Source organism: Moschus berezovskii, chromosome 1 (genome assembly GCF_049115385.1).
Source record: "Moschus berezovskii isolate FMDL1 chromosome 1, NW_MosBer_1.0, whole genome shotgun sequence".
Lineage (NCBI taxonomy): Eukaryota > Metazoa > Chordata > Mammalia > Artiodactyla > Moschidae > Moschus > Moschus berezovskii.
The window spans coordinates 136,512,888-136,532,617 of NC_142460.1; the positions used below are offsets into that span (position 1 = coordinate 136,512,888).

At 40.2% G+C, this 19,730-nt stretch overlaps 1 protein-coding gene across 4 annotated transcripts in view; it reads right to left on the bottom strand.

Annotated features, from left to right (window-relative positions):
* Positions 1 to 12,999: 12,999 nt before the first annotated feature.
* The window catches only part of ARHGEF26 (Rho guanine nucleotide exchange factor 26), a 141,192-nt gene continuing 134,461 nt past the window's right edge, over positions 13,000 to 19,730 (bottom strand). For all 4 annotated transcript variants that reach the window (XM_088839658.1, XM_088839654.1, XM_055411283.2 and 1 more), the window contains 3 exons: positions 16,774 to 16,841; positions 15,485 to 15,589; positions 13,000 to 13,466 (listed from right to left, as the gene is read on the bottom strand). In XM_088839658.1, coding sequence (XP_088695784.1) covers positions 13,324 to 13,466; positions 15,485 to 15,589; positions 16,774 to 16,841 — 316 coding nt within the window. In that variant the 3' untranslated portion in view covers positions 13,000 to 13,323. The remainder of the gene's footprint in view (positions 13,467 to 15,484; positions 15,590 to 16,773; positions 16,842 to 19,730) is intronic.

Consider the following 19,730-nt stretch of genomic DNA (forward strand, 5'->3'; position numbering starts at 1 on the left):
TTTGTCCTTCCCTTCCTGTTCGCTTGTCCATGTGTCCCCTCCTCTGTGCAGCCTTGTTCCCAGGGATGTTGGACCCTCTTCCCCAAGGGTGAATCATGCTTGGTCCAAGCCAATCATGCATGTTCTTAGTCTCCTTTAAGTAACTGTTGAGGCATGGATATATGGACCTGTCCTGTCTGATGTCAGCAGAGAAGAGGTCTGCACCAGGGGCATCTGAAACAGATCTTCCTCACTAATACTTCGAGGAGGAAATTCTGCACTCCTCCTTTGGACATTTTCTTGTCTGTATTTGGCACTTAGAACTGCTGTAGCCATCTTAGAATCACTAGGTTGGCTCAGCGGGCAGGTGGAAATCAGCCTTGTCCTTGATAACACTAGTGAGCTGTTGAATTACCAAACTCTGCAGCTGCCCTGCACATGGACTTACTCTGATACTTAACATTTTATTGTTTTAGTTAGCCACTTTTAGTAGTCTTTTATATAACTTGGCAGAAAGTGTGTTAACTGTAACACCTAACTATCCATCATTGAGTGTTGTTTGCTGAGGCTTCTATCATTTATTTTGTGATCTAACAGGTTGACCTTTATATCTGAGAAAAGATGTAAAAGTTGTAGTATTAGAAATACTGTAAAAAGACAAACCTTGGAAGAACACCCTCAGTTCAGTTCAGTCGCTCAGTCGTGTCCGACTCTCCGCGACCCCATGAATCACAGCACGCCAGGCCTCCCTGTCCATCACCAACTCCCGGAGTTCACTCAAACTCATGAACACCCTAGTATACCATAAAAACTACAGATTTTGTTGTGCGTTCCAAAGAAGCCAGGGAAAAGGAGTATCATATGATGACTTTGATGATCTTAACAGCACTGCTTCAGATAGTGCTCCCATTTCTGGGAATGTATGTCAACCAATCATTTCCTTCTAGGGTCCTGAATATTTATTTTTGTGTTCTAAGTCCACTCTCTTGGCTAGTATCCCGAAAGTGATTTGTCTCTCACTGAATTCTTGTTCAGCATCATATTGTGGCATGTTAGTTTTGGCCCTAAACTCAAGGTGATAATTAGGTACTATTTGTTCTATAAGAATGTTTGTTTTTATGTTTGTGCTTTTTTTTTATTTTTTTGCTTGCTTGCTTTTACTGTACAGTTTAAATTCAGTTATTTGGCCAAAATGGTCTTTGCAGAAAGCAGTTAAAACAGATTACCTGTAATTAGTTCTGTATTCACAGATCAATATTTAGTCTCCACAAATGGGGAAGATGTTCCTGAAGGACTGTTTAACAGATGAGCTATTTAGAGAGGTCAAAGGATACTTATTACCTCTAATTTATGTCTTCTCTACAACCAGTCAAGATGGAAATTTTAACTGACGGTGCTATTTATGTTTTTTGTTTACAGAATAAGATGTTACTTAGTGAAAAATGTATTCCAGGTCTTAGCACTATCTGTTATTTGGTAATTTCAAAGAATAAGACATTAAATTAAGAAGAAAAATCTATTTGGCTCACCATTCTGATACCAAGGATAACTCCTGGAAAAAATAACTCTGAAACAGAAACTTATGAAGGGAAAAAAAAAAGGCACTGAATAATCTTTAAAAAAAAAAAAAAGGTCTTTGAAAAGTGAATCTATATAACACCTTCTTAATCATTAACTTGGGCAAAAGCTCTGGGCATATTTATACCAATTAACGCAAGTGATTTTCTCTTCTTCATTTTTAAAACAAAGTCCACCTTACAAGTTTGAATAATAAAAGAGTTGTAGGAGGAATTTATTTTATGTACTCTACTGCCCAAAGTAAATGGTAATCCTTCTGCTCTTGAGCTCTGAGTTTATGTATATTTAAGTAATTGTGATCATGTAGTATAATCATATTTATAATATACTAATTGTTTTTACATGGCATTTTTATTCTGACTTTAAAAATAAATATTCATTGTAGAATATTTGAAAATTCAACATATAAAAAATGTTACTACTGTTATACTTTTTAAATAAGCTTGAAGATATTATTTTAATAAAGTTACCCAAGTATAATTCTGTTAATTTTGTCAGATGTTTTAAGTCATAATTGTTACCCTGATATAGAATATTCCTGTCACCTAAAAATGTCCTTTGTTCCCTTTGCAGTCAGTCCCCTGCTTCTACTTTCACCCATTGGCAACCATTGATCTGCTTTTTGGTCACTAGAAAATTCAAAAGTTTTGCCTTTTCTAGAATTTCAAATAAATGGAACAATATCTAGTCTTCTGTGTTCAGCTTCTTTCAGTTAACAAAAAATGCTTTTGAGATATTTATGTTGCGATATGTATCATAAGTTAGATCCTTTTTATTGTTAGGTAGTATTTCGTAGTAGTGTTTGTTACACCGTAGCTTGTTTAGGATTTATTTTTGTGTTTGTTTATGGCTGCACTGGGTCTTAGTTGCGCACATGGGCTTTTCTGCAGTTGCATTGACCAGGGCCTACTCTCTGTTTGCGGAGTGCAGGTTTCTCATTGCAGTAATTTCTTGTAGCAGAGCACAGGCTCCAGGCACGCAGGCTTCGGTAGCTGCAGCTCATGGGCCTTGTTGCTCCATGGTATGTGTTTTCTTTCCAGACCAGGGATTGAACCTGCATTGGCAGGTGTTTCTTTACCACACAGCCACCAGGGAAGCCCATCACAGCTTGTTTATTGCTTCACCAGTTAATGCTTATAATTGCTGTTATAAGTAAAGTTATTATTTTTATATGTATACAGGTCTGTGTGTAGATAGATACTTTCATGTTTCTTGGATAAGTACCTACGGTTAGGATTGCTGTGTTATATTGTATTTAAGTTTATAAGAAATTGCCAAACTGACTTCCAAAGTGGGTATTCCATTTTACACACCTACCCTCCATATGTTATGATTCCAAGTGTTTCAAATCCTCACCAGTACTTGGGTATATTTAGTTATTTGTTATTTTTTTGCCTTGAATGGATGTGGAGTCTCATAGCTCATTGTGATTTTGTTTTGTATTTCTGTAATGATCAGTGATGAACCTATTTCATGTACTTACTTGCTGTTTTCCTTGGTTGTCTTATATGTGTGTTCTGATCTGATTTTCCACCTCATGTTAAGTAATTGGGGCTTTAGAGATATTAGAGAGGAAGGATTATTCTCGATGAATTTTAGAAGTGCGGAAAATTTAAAGCCATTGACCTGAATATGGCAAAATGTGCCACTCTTCACTGGCTAGTACACTGGAAAGAGTTAAGCCACTGTTATCAGGTGCCAGAAGAGAATTCAGAAGGAGCTGTCTTTTTCAAAGATGTGGCAAAAACACCACAAAGCAAGCAGCTACAACCTTAGAGAGGGGTTTCTCTTCTGGGCATCAGCACTTACAGGCATTTTTACAGTGGATGGAAATGCAAATAAATAGTCATGTGTAAACACTGGTGCATCAGAACAAAATAGCTCTAGAAACTACAGGGTTCAAAAGCAGATTTTCTCTGATCCCTGGGAACCATGCTGTCCATGCAGAGTCCCTGAATCTTTAGCCATAGTACCTTAACTATTAAACTGAGAACAACTAGAGCAGACTCTGTGGGAGAGAAACACCAGGTTTAGAGGTCATGATGTCAAGAGGTTGCACATCCACTGTGAGGAAAAGAACAGGGCATAAGACAAAACTTTTCTTGTTTGGGTAAGGGCATGGGAGTGAACGAAGACAGCTGATGTAGAAGCACTGCAGAACCAACCTTTAAGACTGCTTAGAGTTGTGGTTTTCAACGAACTGGCCCATTTTATCAGTGTTGTTGAATATATGTGAAGTTGTTTGAGTATCTTCTTACCAATATCTGTCAAATCTATAACAATATGTAGTCTTCCATTCCCGACATTGACAGCCTCCTTTTTTGGTCAGCTTGCTAAAAGGTCTATCGATTGTATTCGTCTTTTCAAAGAACTAGCAATTTGTTTCACTGATTTTCTGTTTTCAGTTTCATTGATTTCTATATATATATGATTTCTATATTTATCCTTTTTTCCTTCCTTCTGCTTCATGTTTACATTTTATTTTTAATTTCTTGAGATGGCAGCTTAGATTTAAGTGTTTAGTGCCATAAATCCCTTTCTAAAACACTGCTTTAGCCCCAACCTATATGTTTTAATGTCTCGTGCCATCCAATCAGTATATTTTTTATGTTCTCAATATATTTGCCTCTTAACATATTAAGAGTGTGTTGTTTAATTTTCAAGTGATTAAAGATTTCTCTGTGGTGGTTCTGTTAATTTCTAATTTGGTTCTTTTATGGTAGTTGGAAAACAGTTCTTTTACTTATTTTTTAAAATTATTGTTGACTGCTGGGTCTTGCTGCGTGGGCTTTCCTCTCGTTGAAGCAAGTGGGGCTGCTCTCTGATTGCAGTGCACAGCCTTCTCATTGCAGTGGCTTCTCTTGTGAAATTTGGGCTCTAGGGTGAGCAGGCTTCAGTAGTTGCAGCACATGGGCTCAGTAGTTGCAACTGCCAGGCTTAGTTGCCCCGTGGCATGTGGGATTGAACTCTACTTCATTGGCAAATGGATCCTTTACCTCTGAGCCACCAGGGAACCCTGATTTCAATTCTTTTAAATTTGTCAGTTTATTCCCCAGAGTGTGATCTATCTTGGTGAATGTTATATATCTGCATGAAAAGAAAGTATAACCTCCTATTTCTGGGTGGAGTGTTCCCTATTAGGTCTCATTCCTTGATGTCGTTCAGTTCTGTAGCATTACCCACTGTATTGTGGATTTGTCTGTTTTCTCCCTTCAGTTCTGTTAGTTTTTGCATCATTTTGAAGCTCCAGTATTTGGTACTTACACACTTGGGGTTGTTACGTCTTCTTCATGGAATGACCCTTTTATTGTTAGGTAGTGTTTTTTGTTCCTGGTAATTTGCTCTGCTTTATCTGTTCTAGTGTAGCCTATCCAGCTTTCTTTGGATTGGCATTTGCTTGATACTATCTTTTTTCCATTCAGTTCAGTTCAGCTCAGTCGTGTCCTAATCTCTGCGACCCCATGAATCACAGCACACCAGGCCTCCCTGTCCATCACCAACTCCCAGAGCTGACTCAAACTCATGTCCACAGAGTCGGTGATGCCATCCAGCCATCTCATTCTCGGTCGTCCCCTTCTCCTCCCGCCTCCAACCTTTCCCAGCATCAGAGTCTTTTCCAGTGAGTCAACTCATCGCATGAGGTGGCCAAAGTATTGCAGTTTCAGCTTTAGCATCAGTCCCTCCAATGAACACCCAGGATTGATCTCCTCTAGAATGGACTGGTTGGATCTTCTTGCAGTCCAAGTGACTCTCAAGTCTTCTCCAACACCACAGTTCAAAAGCATCAATTCTTCGGCAATCAGCTTTCTTCACAGTCCAACTCTCACATCCATACATGACCACGGGAAAAACCATAGCCTTGACTAGACGGACCTTGGTTGGCAAAGTAATGTCTCTGCTTTTTAATATACTATCTAGGTTGGTCATAACTTTCCTTCCAAGGAGTAAGCGTCTTTTAATTTCCTGGCTGCAATCAGCATCTGCAGTGATTTTGGAACCCAAAAAAATAAAGTCTGACACTGTTTCCACTGTTTTTCCATCTATTTCCCATGAAGTGATGGGACCAGATGCCATGATCTTTGTTTTCTGAATGTTGAGCTTCAAGCCAGCCTTTTCACTCTCCTCTTTCACTTTCATCAAGAGGCTTTTGAGTTCCTCTTCACTTTCTGCCATAAAGGTGGTGTCATCTGCATATCTGAGGTTATTGATATTTCTCCCAGCAATCTTGATTCCAGCTTGTGCTTCTTCCAGCCCAGCGTTCCTCATGATGTACTCTGCATATAAGTTAAATAAGCAGGGTGATAATATACAGCCTTGACGTACTCCTTTTCCTATTTGGAACCAGTCTATTCCATGTACAGTTCTGACTGTTGCTTCCTGACCTGCATACAGGTTTCTCAAGAGGCAGGTCAGGTGGTCTGGTATTCCCATCTCTTTCAGAATGTTCCACAGTTTATTGTGATCCACACAGTCAAAGGCTTTGGCATAGTCAATGAAGCAGAAATAGATGTTTTTCTGGAACTCTCTTGCTTTCTCCATGATCCAGCAGATGTTGGCAATTTGATCTCTTTTGCCTCTGCCTTTTCTAAAACCTGCTTGAACATCTGGGAGTTCACGGTTCACATATTGCTGAAGGCTGGCTTGGAGAATTTTGAGCATGACTTTACTAGCGTGTGAGATGAGTGCAATTGTGCAGTAGTTTGAGCATTCTTTGGCATTGCCTTTCTTTGGGACTGGAATGAAGACTGACCTTTTCCAGTCAAATGAAATTATAACAGTAAGTATAGAGTAAATGAATGGAGTAAATAAATCCATTCATTTACTCTATAATTACTGTTATAATTGCATTTGAACTGTTTCCAAAAGTTGACAGCATATAGTTAGGTCACTTTTTAAATCTGGCAGTATCTGCCTTTTAATATATTTACATCACTTACATTTTATGTGTGCCATTTTGTTTTTTGGTTCTCTTTTTGTTCCTCTCTTTCCCTTTTCCTGCCTTCCTATGGTTAGTTACCTGACAGTTTATTTAGTATTCCACTTTACCTTGTCTGTTGTTTATCAGCATATATCTTTGTAAAGTTTTTGCTTGTTCTATGGATTACAGTGGACTTCCCAAGTGGCTCAGCAGTTTAAAAAAAAAATCCCTCTGCAGTGCAGGTGATGTGGGTTCGATCTCTGGGTCAGGAAGATCCCCTGGAGGAGGAAATGGCAACCCACTCCAGTATTATTCTTATTAGGAAAATCCCATGGGCAGAGGAGCCTGATGGGCTACAGTCTGTAGGGTTGCAAAGAGTTGGATACAACTGAGCACATGGATTACAGTATATATGTATTGCTTTAGTTTTTCCTAAATATTTAGTTTTCCCAAATATTTCCTTTATAAACGAGAAGGAAATGGCAACCCACTCCAATATTCTTACCTAGAAAACTCCATGGACTGGAACCTGGCAGGCTGCAATCCATTATATCAGGCAATATAATGTTGCTTCAGCCAACCAATATTTTAAAAACTCAAGGATAGTCTATTATTGTTTACCTAAATGGTTTACCCATTCTGTTGTTCCTTGTTCATTCCAGACATTTCAAGTTTCCTTTTTCCACTTCCTTTGACGAACTGTTAGTGAAGGTTGCTCAGTTGTGTCCAACTCTTTGTTACCCCATGGACTATACTGTCTGTGAAATTCTCCAGGCCAGAATACTGATGTGGGGGTAGCCTTTCCCTTCTCCAGGGGGGTCTTCCCAACCAAGAGATCAAACCCAGGTCTCCTGCATTGCAGGAGGAACTGTTTAATAAAGACTATATTTTTTAGAGCAATTTAAGGTTTACAGGAAAACTGATCAAACTGTATATAGAATTCCTGTGTACTTTTACCCCCTCTTAACTTCCCCTATTATTAGCATCTTGGTACATTTGTTACAATGGATGAGCCAACATTAATGCATTATTAACTAAAATCCATAGTTTCCATTAGGGCTCATTCTTGGTATTGTATATTTGAAGAAATGTATAATGACATATACTCACCATGACTTAACCTTGCAGAATACTTTCACTACCCTGAAAAAAGTCCTCTGTGCTCCACCTCCTTTCTTCTCCCTGAATCCCTAACCCTCATGGATCCTTTTATTGTCTCCATGGTTTTGCCTTTTCGAGAATGTTACATACTTGGAGTCATTTAATGTATGGCTTTTTCATATTGGCAACTCTTACTTAGTAATAAGCATTTAAGGTCCTTTCATATCTTTTTATGGCTTGCTAGCACATTTATTGCTTGTTAATATCTCATTGTCTGGATGTGCCACAGTTTTATCTGTTCATCTATTGAAGATTATCTTGGTTGCTTCCAACTTTGGCCACTATAAATAATGCTGAGATAATTTTTGTGTAGATATTTCTGCGGACATAGTTTTCAACTCATTTGGTTAAGTATCAAGGAATGTGATTGCTGCATCGTATGGTAAGTGTTTCAGTTCAGTTCAGTTCAGTCGCTCAGTCGTGTCCGACTCTCCGCTACCCCATGAATCACAGCACGCCAGGCCTCCCTGTCCATCACCAACTCCCGGAGTTCACTCAAACTCATGTCCACAGAGTCGGTGATGATGCCATCCAGCCATCTCATTTGTTTAGTTCTCTAAAAAACTGCCAAACTGTCTTCCCAGTGGCTTTTGCATGCCCACCAGCAGTGAATGCCCCATGTCCTCACCAGTATTTGGTATTGTCAGAATTTTAGTCTTTCTCTCATTTTAATATTGTAGTTGCATCATAATGTATGATCTTGAACATCTTTTTCATATGCTTATTTTCTATCTATATATCTGAGTTTTCCATATTTTTGCCCACTTTTAATTGGGTTTTCTAATTATTTAGTTTTAAGAGTCCTTTGTATATTTCAGATGCTAATCCTTTACCCAGATTCTTTTTCAAGATTTTCTCTTTTTCTGTGGATTATATTTTCATTCTCCTTTTAATGAAATTCAGCTTACCAGTTTTTTCTTTCACTGATCATGTCTTTGGTGTTTAAGGAGTCATCTCCAAACCCAAGATCACCTTGACTTTCCCCTGTATTATCTTCTAGGAGTTTTACAGTTTTGCATCTTACAAAAGTTTCCAAATAGATAGTTCTTAATTTTTGTTGATTTCCAATTTAACTATGTTATAATCAGAAACCACTCTGTATAACTTCAGTCCTTTAAAATTTGTTGAAACTTGTCTTACAATTCAGGAAATAGTCAAATTTAAATATTCTACCTGTGCATTAATGTATGTGCTGAAATTGTTGCAGCATGTCCTAGAGAAGCCTGTTATTTCCATCTTCTACACTTTGATTGCTTTTTATCTATTTTTTACACTTTTTCACATAAAATGAGACAGCTATGTTAAAGTCTCAAGCTGTGACTTTGGACTTAATAAGCTATATTTTTGCTTTTACTTATATTGAGAACATATCATTGCATGCTAAGTCACTTCAGTCGTGTCCGACTCTTTGCGACCCCATGGACTGCAGCCCACCGGGCTCCTCTGTCCATGGATTTCTCCAGGCAAGAATACCAGAGTGGGATGCCATTTCCTTCTCCCAACGTATCATTGGAAGAATATATATTTTAAATTGTTACATAATATCTTCCTGGCTAACTGAAACTTTATGTAGGCTGTGTCCCTAGTCATACCTTTTATTTTACAGATGGTTTTATCTTGACATAGCCACAGGTAGTGAATGTTATCATGTTCTGCCCAAACCTTCATCAGGAACTGCCAGCAACCAACAGCTTTCGCTCATCAGCCATATACAGGAATTGTCCTCGGCTGAAGGGAGTCGCCTCAACCAAGGGCACGTCCCCTTTCTGGACACAGCCAGCATCCTTTGTTAAGAACAGGGTTGCCAAGACCCACTCCCTTGCCAAAGCCCCTCTTTCTCCCCTCCTCTGAGACTCCAGGTAAATCTTTGCACTCACCACCTGTCCTCTCCATGCTTCCCAGTGGGTTTCTTCTAGCCTCTCTTCCAGTTCTCCAGTAGCTTTTAACTGTCAAATCTGACGTTAAGCATACTTACATAATTTCTAGTTTTTTATTTTTTTTTCTGTCACGTCTTGTGGTTGTTATTTATTGCTTTTTGAAGTTTGGCTTTATCTCCATGATTAAGCATGCTCAATCATGTCCAACTTTTTGCGACCCTATGTTGTAGCCTGCCAGGCTCTTCTGTCCATGGCATCTTCCAGGCAAGAATACTGGAGTGGGTTGCCATTTCCTCCTTGAGGGGATTTTTCCAATTCAGGGATCAAACCCACATTTCTTGGATTGGCAGGTGCATTTTTTACCATAAATGTAGCAATTTTACTGACTTAATGATTTTACTATTAAGAATTCTCATGTGTATCAGTTTTTTCTGTATCCAGATGCTGTGTCTTGAGGTTTTTTGGTTTTTTTTTTTTTGCTTAAACTTTCATTTGAGAATTTGTTTTTTGGAAATAATGGAGAACTAAGATGATGGTAGCTTTCTTAAGAATGAGGTTTTTTTTCCTCCGAAGGACCTTGGTATGCCACAATCCCAAAAAGTGAAGCTTGAGATTCTTGAGTTTCCTCTCAGAGTAAGCCCTTTGGGGACCACACCCACAAAAAGGAAGCAGTGGTAGGTGCTGTGGCCTGTGTCACTTAGTGCACGGAGGATGGGCTAAAGAGGAAGGTGCATCCTGCTGCTCCTGAGGTGATACTCCCTATCGCTCTGCTCCCCTCATCCATCACCACCTGAGTGAAAATGCAAGAGAGATGCCTTTATATATCTTATCACACAGCTGCCTTTTAGCTGCAAAGAATACTGGAAAACTAGCATTTTAAGGTGTTGTAAAGAGTGTTGCAGACATGGGCCCCATGATCTCTGCTTCCTAGGTGTTGGCATCTCCAATTAGGTTATACTTCATGGCCAAGGAATTACGCAGATCTAGTTAAGGTCCCAAATCAGCTGAATTTGAGTTCATAAGGGAGATTTTTCTGTGGGTCTAATTACATGAGTTTTAAAAAAGTTTTCTCCAGTTAGTAGCATAAGATAAGAGAGATCCATGTGTGAGAAGGACTGAACATGCCACTGCTGCCTTGAAGGTGGAAGGAGCCACACAGCAAGGCATTCTAGTCCCTGGAAGCGGTGAGCACTGCCCCACCTGCCCTCCCTCCAGCAGCCAGCAAGGAAATGGGCTCCATACAGCAGTCACAAGGAATGGAACGCGGCAAATAACAGGTATGAGCTGGAAGGTAGTCAAGCCAATGCTTTGATTCCTGTCTTATGAGGCTATATGCAGAGAACTCAGCCGAGCCATCCTAAACTTCTGACTTTAGAACTGCGAGACCATAAAGGAATGTTATTTTAAGCCACAGAGTTTGTGGAAATAATACAGTCATTCTTTGTCTTCCACCAAGATTCACAAAGGGGTAAAATGTCCCAGGTACAAAGGTTAGGATACTGAGTGGCCAAAGTGAAAAATAAGGTGTTTACTCCAAGGGTTGATAACTGAATTATTCGAGATAAGCTATTCAGTCATGAGGTTTTGTGGAAACTCTTAAGAAAGAAATAGGATGGCCCAGTTCTTAAAAATGCCCCAGCATTTTAGAGCAGCTGAGGCCCACATGGTACCCAAAAAAGATCAGACTGACAGCTTTCATATTAGCTACAGATACCTTTTGTAGAACACTGATTTGGCTCAAAATTCAGCAAACTTAAATTTACTAAAATGAACACGTCCTACAGTAAATTAAATCATATCAGCACGAAAGAGCAAGTATATACAAAATCTTTATAAACTCACATATTTTGTCAAAAGTGTACAAGCAGTCTCATTTCACTGGGACAAAAAATATTTTTCTCCACAGGTCACTGAATGAAGTCATTGTACAATTCAGAGAAGCTATACATAGAAACTGAACTGGGTGTGAAAAACAATACTGTGTCACTCACAGCTGAACCGAAACATTGTGAATGTGTTAATCTGCTATAAAACAATGTTTTATCTAATAAACAGTATTAACCCACTTGCTAAATAGGCTTTGACTTATGCACATATTTCTAGAACTGTTCAACATCTCATACTGATAAAGGATTCATACAGTTGCTAATTTTTAGTTTTAACAGGGTATTAGCAAAAAATAATATGAAATTGTCTCTTTGCAAAGCAACACATTTACTTTCCTTCCGTGAAAGTGACCCATTAGTTAAATTCTGTTAGCCTCTCCTCCAAAACGTCTGTGGTTTGTTTTACCAACCCTGAAACCTCACTAGCTGAGTCCACTGCTATTCTCCACTGACAGACTGGCCCAGAACTCAAGTTTCTCAGGACCTGGAATATCTTTATACCCAAAAATGTTCCACTGATAAAGGAGAGAGTGATCCAGGGGCGATGCAGCCACAGGTGCCACCCCAACTGCCTCAGTGACGACACAACGCAGGTGACCCAAGCTCACTCGCCTCCTGCACTGGGCTTCTGCAGTTACTCACAGCAGATAAACTGGTTGGCAGACAGTAGCTGGGAACATGTCAGACATGGACCTGAGTCCTTGAATGGTGTTCCCTTTGCCAGGCCCTCCGTGGAAGAGAATGGAGTAGAGGTGGAAAGTAGCTGCCAGTAAAAAAAATCATTCCTCCCCCTCACTCTTCCAAACCCTCCATTCCCTCTTTATGAAAACATTCAATTATAATGACGCTTCTCTCTCCTTGTACTAGTGGAAGAAATAAAGTTCTGCAGATACCCACAGTTAAGAGACTTCAAATCCAGCAAGCAAGGCCTTTAGTGCAAATACAATGAGTTCCCATTAAGGTCAAAATGTTATGTTGTAATTAGGTACCATGCTGGCTTCTTGATACCTTTTAAGGTCCAATTTTACCTTCCTTGAAATGGTTAAAGTACGTTTCAGCCAATTTCCTTCTGCAAATGGGAGTAGGAACGGTCATAAATTTCATGTTATTGAAGGCAAAGCAGCCTCACGTCATCTAATCAGCTCAGTTGAGTCTGTTTTTAAAAAGCAGGACCCTTGTCCTGTATTCAAGATTTTCTCACATACATGAGGCATCTAAATTCTATGTTGTTAGAGTAGCCTATGTTTTATTAGAATATATGTACCTAAGACCAAAGTTAGGTGAGAAAGATTATTATTATTATTTTTTTAATCTAAGGCTCCTTCCCTTCCAATGAGGAAAGGGGTGACAAAAATTCAAGTGTCAATTTCCCTTTTCTGGGAAGAGGTTTAGAAAGGCTGGGCTCACCTTCAGAACTCTAGCAGTTCCTTTTGAAATCTATCAGATCTAAAATATAGAAGTCAGGAAAAATAGTTACAAAACTGGGCATTCTTAAAGACATAAAACCTTGGTAATACTGGAAGAACCATGTGAAGGAGATGTTTAAAGAGAGCTCATATACATTCTTGGTTAAGTGAAGATAAAATGAGGATACAACATCTTACATATATTTTCTTTTTATGCCAGGACATGATACAATGAGGAGTAGCTGAGGCAGCCTGATCCCTGAAGTGGACTGCTCAGCTATTCGATTAACCTAAAGAGGTTTGCAAAAGGATTGCTGTGCACAGACTGAGCTTTGCAGACTAACCATATCCAGTAGCTGTTCTGAGAGAACAGAACCACCTGGCAAACTTAAAGGCATGTATTTCCATTCTTTTAATTAACTAGGCTATGTTAAAATTAACATCAAAACCAGCTCTGAACCAATCAGCCCACCATGATGTAGTGCAAATCTCGCAGTGGCAGAATACCCTCGGAAAGGCTACACGTTGGTCTCCAGTCCCAGCAAACGTCCCATTCTCTCCACATTCTTATCAATTGTAGCTTGGCACGTTATCTCCTTAGCACATTCCATAGGAAACCAGCCCCGTTCTCCATCTCGAAGTCTTTCCCCTTCATACCAGCCTGCAAAAAAGAGCAGAGGTCTCAGGGGACACCAAGTATTTGACGGAATCTTGATTGTGTTTGGCTCCAAGGAAGGAGCATAGGGGCAAATTTCAGAGCTAGCATTCTGCCCCAGGTTGGGTACCACCGATGATGCAAGGTGAGGAGAGAGGTGGAACAGAGGGAAACCTTTCAAGAGGGAATCAATGGCATGACATGATGAAAGGCAGGACATGATCAGAGGCCCTGAAGTGAGCTGGTTGGGAGAGTTTAGGAGCTTGGGCTGAGTTTAAGAAAGGAATGATGATGCTTTGGGTAATGAGAAAGTAATTTTTTTTTACTTTTATACTGAAGTATAGTTGATTTACAATGTTTTGTTAGTTTTAGGTGTACAGCAAAGTGATTCAGTTATACATATATATATATTTTTTCAGATTCTTTTTTTCCCTTAAAGGTTATCTCGGAAGTCTCAAACTGTCCTCATTTGTTTTCATTCCTTTATTCTGTTCCATGGCGGTGATTTCCACCATGTGTATTCCAATTCACTTATCCATTCTTCTGCCTTATTTATTCTGCTGTTGATTCCTTCTAGGTATGTTTTTCACTTCAATTACTGTATCCTTCCACTCTGTCTGGTTTTTATCCTTATTACTCTTTAAACTCTTTGTAACTTCTCTGTGCATCTGTTCTTTCCTATATTCTTGTTTCATCATTATGATCATTACTCAGAATTCTTTCTTGGGTAGATTGCTGATCTCCACATCAGTTAAGTTGCTGTTCTGAGGTTTTATCTTGTTCCCTTGTCTGAAACATATTTCTGTGCCATCTCATTTTGTCTAAATTTCTGTGTGTTTTTCTGTGTATTTGGAAGGTTAGTTGTGTTTCTCAAACTAGGAGAAGTGGCGCTCTACAGGGGGATGTCCTATATGTCTCAACAGTACAATCTGCTAGCTGGTGCCTTCCCACTGGTAGGTGGACCTGGATCTTGGCTCTCTGGTTGGCAGAGCCATGTTACGGGTTGTGTCTACAGGTGGCTGTGGGTTCAGGAATTCTTCAGGGAGCCTGTCTGCTTATGTCTGTGGCTGTGTTCCTGCTCTGTTGGTTGGCTGGCCTGAGGGTTCCCATTACTGGAGCCTATGGGATGTTGGATAGGACCAGGTCTTGGTACTAATAAGCCAACATGTCAGGCACCAGGATTGTCATGTGGTTGAACATAACCCAGTATGCCTGCCACCAGTGTCTGTGTCCAGACAGTGAGCCACAGCTGACTCCTGTTTCCTCAGGAGAACCTCCAAGACCCGCAGGTAGGTCTGATGTAGGTTCCTATGAAGTCACTGCTTTTGCCCTGGGTTCTGCTTACACATGACCTTGTGTATGTCCTTCAAGACTGAAGCCTTACTTCCCCCCAACCTGTGGAGAGCCTACACTCCCGCTGGCTTTTGAAGCCAAATCTCTGGGGGCTACTCCTCCTGATGTCAGACCCCCAGGTGGGGAGCCTGAAGTGGGGCTCAGAACTCACTCCTGTGGGGGAACTCTTATAATTGTTTTCCAGTTTGGGGGTCGCCCACCAGGGTGGAGGGAATGTGAGATTTGCTTGTATCATAAGGGCACCCCTTGATCTTGTTGGGTTTCTTCTTCTTTGTCTTTGGATATATAGTATCTTTTTCTGGTAGGTTCCAGTCTTTTTATTGATGGCTGTTTACCAGTTGTGATTTTTGTGTGCTCATGAAAGGAGGTGAGCTTAGAGTCCTTCTCTACCATCTTGTGTCCCCTATCTGACTTAAATGAGGAAGGAGGGACCTCTGGAGCTGAGAACTAGGTCACTGGGGGACCAGGAAGGAAGGAAACATTTCATGGTTCCTTTTGACTAACAGCCATGTAACTGCAGCCTATTAAAAACCATTTAGAAACAGTAATGTGTAGATAAAGGAGAGAAAGGTGCATAGGAGAAAACCAAGGTTAGGGAACATAAGCATTGACAATAAAATGAGACCCTGAATGCTGGACCACCCCCACCCCCCTGAAACACTCCCACTCACCATCGCTAACACGCTGATAAATGAGGACCACGTCTGCCACCTGCAGAGAGAGTTCATCTGGCTGCTTGGCAGTAAATGATCGAATGATTTCCACTTGGGTCAGTGCTGAGGGGGAAAGAGGACATAATGAGAAACAAAACAGGGACAAGTCAATAATTTGCATTCACTCAGCCAGCATGGATAGAAGAAAGGTAGGCTTCAGTAAAGCAGCAGAAATGAGTTTCTAGGAACACCCTTTCTTGGCCATGAGCTTCAGAGTTAGAAGCTCAGAATCAAGAGAGGCCTTTTATGATACATGAATCCCCTCAAAAATAGCCTTCATAAGTCATTAGATACATCACACAATACAACTGGAAACAGCCACGGGGTAAACTGAGGCAAGACAGATTGGGTATGTGCCAAGGCCATGCAGCTGAAGGTAAAATCCAGAATCTATGCAGTTCTCCTGGTTCTCACCCAGGGTGCTGCCCCAGCCCACCTAGCAGCACTTGAGAGCTGCTAGAGAAGTGTAGAAATAAACATTCCAGCCAAATATTAGATACTAACAGACAAACATTTACTTCAGTGACTTGCTCCTCGCTGACCTGAGTTCTTACTTTGTTTTTTAATATGAAACTTGATTCCAGAGAAATTTCAAGCCAGTCACTTTAGCTTTGCCTTTAAGCTGTGATTTGTGAGTGCTCCAGGAGATCCAGTTTTGTTGCCCTAATTCTTTGAATTTGCCCTACCAGCTAGAATCACCCAGAGCAGCATAACGTCAAAGCACATGGCGCTACCCTTCACTGTGTCAGTTCCTAGCTCCCTAGAAAATTAAAATATTTTTAATATTATTTAATAACAAAAAGTCAAAAGGAAGGGTAAAGTGACTTACCTTAAGGTTAAAAATACACTTTAGTATGGAGAAGGTTTAAATATGCTACTACTGCCCATTAACATACTAGGAATGTAGGAGCTTGAATAGTACAAGCAAGGAGGTCAATGTAAATTTAACTTTATTCTCACTATCGTATCGTATATAATGATGCACCTAACTTGCAGGTGATTTAAGAGACTCAGGAAGGCTATGCAATGATCTGCCACGTTTACAGAGCAAAGAACTGCACTTCAGGTTGGAATCTGTCCCCTTGTCTTCCAAAGCGGGGTGCACCCAGTGCTGATGTGGGGCAGCAAGAAGGAAACCTTGGGAACTTACAAAGCGGGTAGTGTGGAATTTAACCACTAACAACCCAGCAGCCAGCAGGGGGCAGAGCTCTCCCACGGTTCAGATTGTCAGCCCTCCGGGTACTTACAGGTCCTATCTGGAGGCTGCTTCCCACTGCTGTGTCCCAGGGCAGTTATCCAACGGGCTCGCTCACTCCTAAACACAGGGAGCATCCAGTTGAGAGATTCAACAGTGCTTAGACACAGACTGAGGTATGTTCTAGAATGCAAAGGCTTCTCTCCCCGCAAACAGGGCTGAGATTCTCTAGAAAGGTAAGCGGCTGGTCTTCAAAACCAAGGTAAGAGTTATTTTAAAATGATAATCTGGAAAATGTAAATAAGCCCCAAACAAGTGACTGTCAAGAGATTCTGAATGACTCTGTCTTGTTATTAAGTGGAAATTCTCATATGAGAATTGTTGTTTAGTTACTAAGTTGTGTCTGAATCTTTTGTGACCCCACAAATGAGCCTGCCAGGCTCGCCTGTCCATGGGATTTTCCAGGCAAAAATACTGGAGTGGGTTGCCATTTCCTTCACCAGCGCATCATCCTGTTAACAAATAGCTGATTACACTAATATATTATAATCACAGAAAGATACTCTGTACACTCACAGTCTAGTATTGAACATTTCAAAATAAAATTTCATGAAAAAAAATCCTAGTAAATCTATCTCTTGCCACTCCCTCCTCTCCTCCCCGCACATGCAACCCATTTCCAAATAAATGAGAAGACTGAAAAACTGACAAATATATTTAAAGTTGTTCTGTCCTCCTACAACAAACATTGCCAAATATAAGCCTTAGTGAACTAGAAATTCTGTTCTCAGATGCTTAAAGTGGTTTAGTGATTACAGACAAAAGAAACCTTAAAAAAGGTTTTAAAAAAAGATTTTTTTTATATTAAGCTATAATTATATGAAACTAATTATTTAACTAAAAGATCAAAAGTTTAAGATGAGCAAACATTACTCTGTAATACAGTAACCCCAAGTTTCTGACTTGGACAGTCAAATATTAGGACTGTGATTAAATAAACCACACAAACATACACACTTTAAAATCTTTTAGGACGCATTTGTCAGACATTCCACTTGAGATCCATTATTTCCTTTAAGTTTCCCAAAAGCCTGTTCAAAGGATGAGAAGACTGAACAGAAGTTCCAAGGTAAGTAACGCAAACCAAGGTCAGTTTCAACTACTACATGCTACCTCTTAAGAAAGGGATGCCTTATAATAATAGAAAATAACCAAATGGGACCTAATCAAACTAAGCTTTTGTACAGAAAAGAAAACCATAAAAAAACTGAAAAGATAACCTATAGACTGGGAGAAAATACTTGCAAATGATGTGACCAACAAGGGCTTAATTTCCAAAATATACAAACAACTCATACAGCTCATAGGGCTTCCTTGGTGACTCAAGAGTGAAGTGCAATGCAGGAGACGGGTTCAATCCCTGGGTCTAGAAAATCGATCCCTGGCTCGGGAATATCCCCTGGAGTAAGGGAATGGCGACCTACTTCAGTATTCTTGCCTGGCGATTCCAGACAGAGGAGTCTAGTGGGCTAGAGTGCAAGGGGTCACAGAGTCAGACTCAACAACTAGCTTTCTCACTTTCATACAACTCAATTAAAAAAAACCCAATCAAAAAATGGGCAGAAGACCCAGACATTTCTCCAAGGAAGACATACAGATGACTAGTAGGTATATGAAAAGATGTTCAACCTCACTAATTATTGGGACTTCGCTGGTGGCTCAGACAGTAAAGAGTCTGCCTGCAGAGCAGGAGACCTAGGTTCGATCCCTGGGTCAGGAAGATCCCTTGGAGAAGGAAATGGCAACCCACTCCAGTATCCTTGTCTGGAAAATCCCATGTACAGAGGTGCCTGGCGGGCTACCGTCCATGTAGTCACAAAAGCATTGGACTAAACAAGATCACATTATTGAAGAACACGCATAAAACACTGCACTATTAAGTGTATATAGATCTGTAAATGTTTACTTAGGTATAACCATGTACTCACACCACCAGATCAAGACACAGATCTACCAGGAGTTTCCTTTCTATTCTTTTCCAATCAATGAACTCCCACAAAGGTAACTGCTGTTCTGATTTCCATCACACAGACAAGTTTTGCTTCTCTTGAACTTTATGAAAACGGAATCCTATATTGTTGTCCACTTTGGCTTCTTTTGTTCAAAACATTCACCCAATATTGAAAACACAAGCCTCATCTCCTCCAGGTTGGCCTCCTCTGAAGCATGTACCACATTTCTGACATCATCCCATTCTGGTAATGCTGTCCCCAGGCCCCCCTCCACACAGCTCTGTCACACTGCTGGGCAGGCACATACTTCCTGAAGGCAAGCACTTTATCTCTGTATCTGCCTGCACATAATAGGAACTAGTAAACACTGACTTCTGCTAAACTGTTACTACTCATCGCACACTGACCCCATCTTTTATGGGCTTATCTGTTTCTCCAACTGGGCCACAGATTCCCCCAGGACAGGAACTGGATGCTGTAAATAGTATAATGGATTGCATATATGCCAGGTATGGTGCTTTTTTGTATTTAGTGAGTACCATCTCATCTTTACAACAGTTTTGAAAATTATTACCATTGTTTTTTGTTTTTTCAGAGGATGAAGCTGAAGTCTGGAGTGTTAAACACCTGCTCATAGTAAAACTGCTAAATGATACAGTCAGATTGTAAGCCAGGCAGCCAGGGATCAAAGAGGTGGCGCTCCTTAGCAAGTGCTCACAAAATTACCAGGGAGGCAGGAAGGGTATAAACTGCAATCTGCTGAAAGACAGACTTACTTAAAAGAAAAAAATGAGGCCAGTCCCTGGTTGATCTGCTGTGTCAAGTAGTAATATGCAAAGTTCATATAGAAACTCATGACACCGCCTTGCTTTCAAGAACTTGATCTCTAATTCAGGCCCAGGGCTTTAAGGAGGTTTTATAAGGAGCCAGTAAAGCACAACCTCTTTTCAAATAATCCCTTTGTTAGGTAAGTATTTTTTTTAAATTCAGGCTCAAC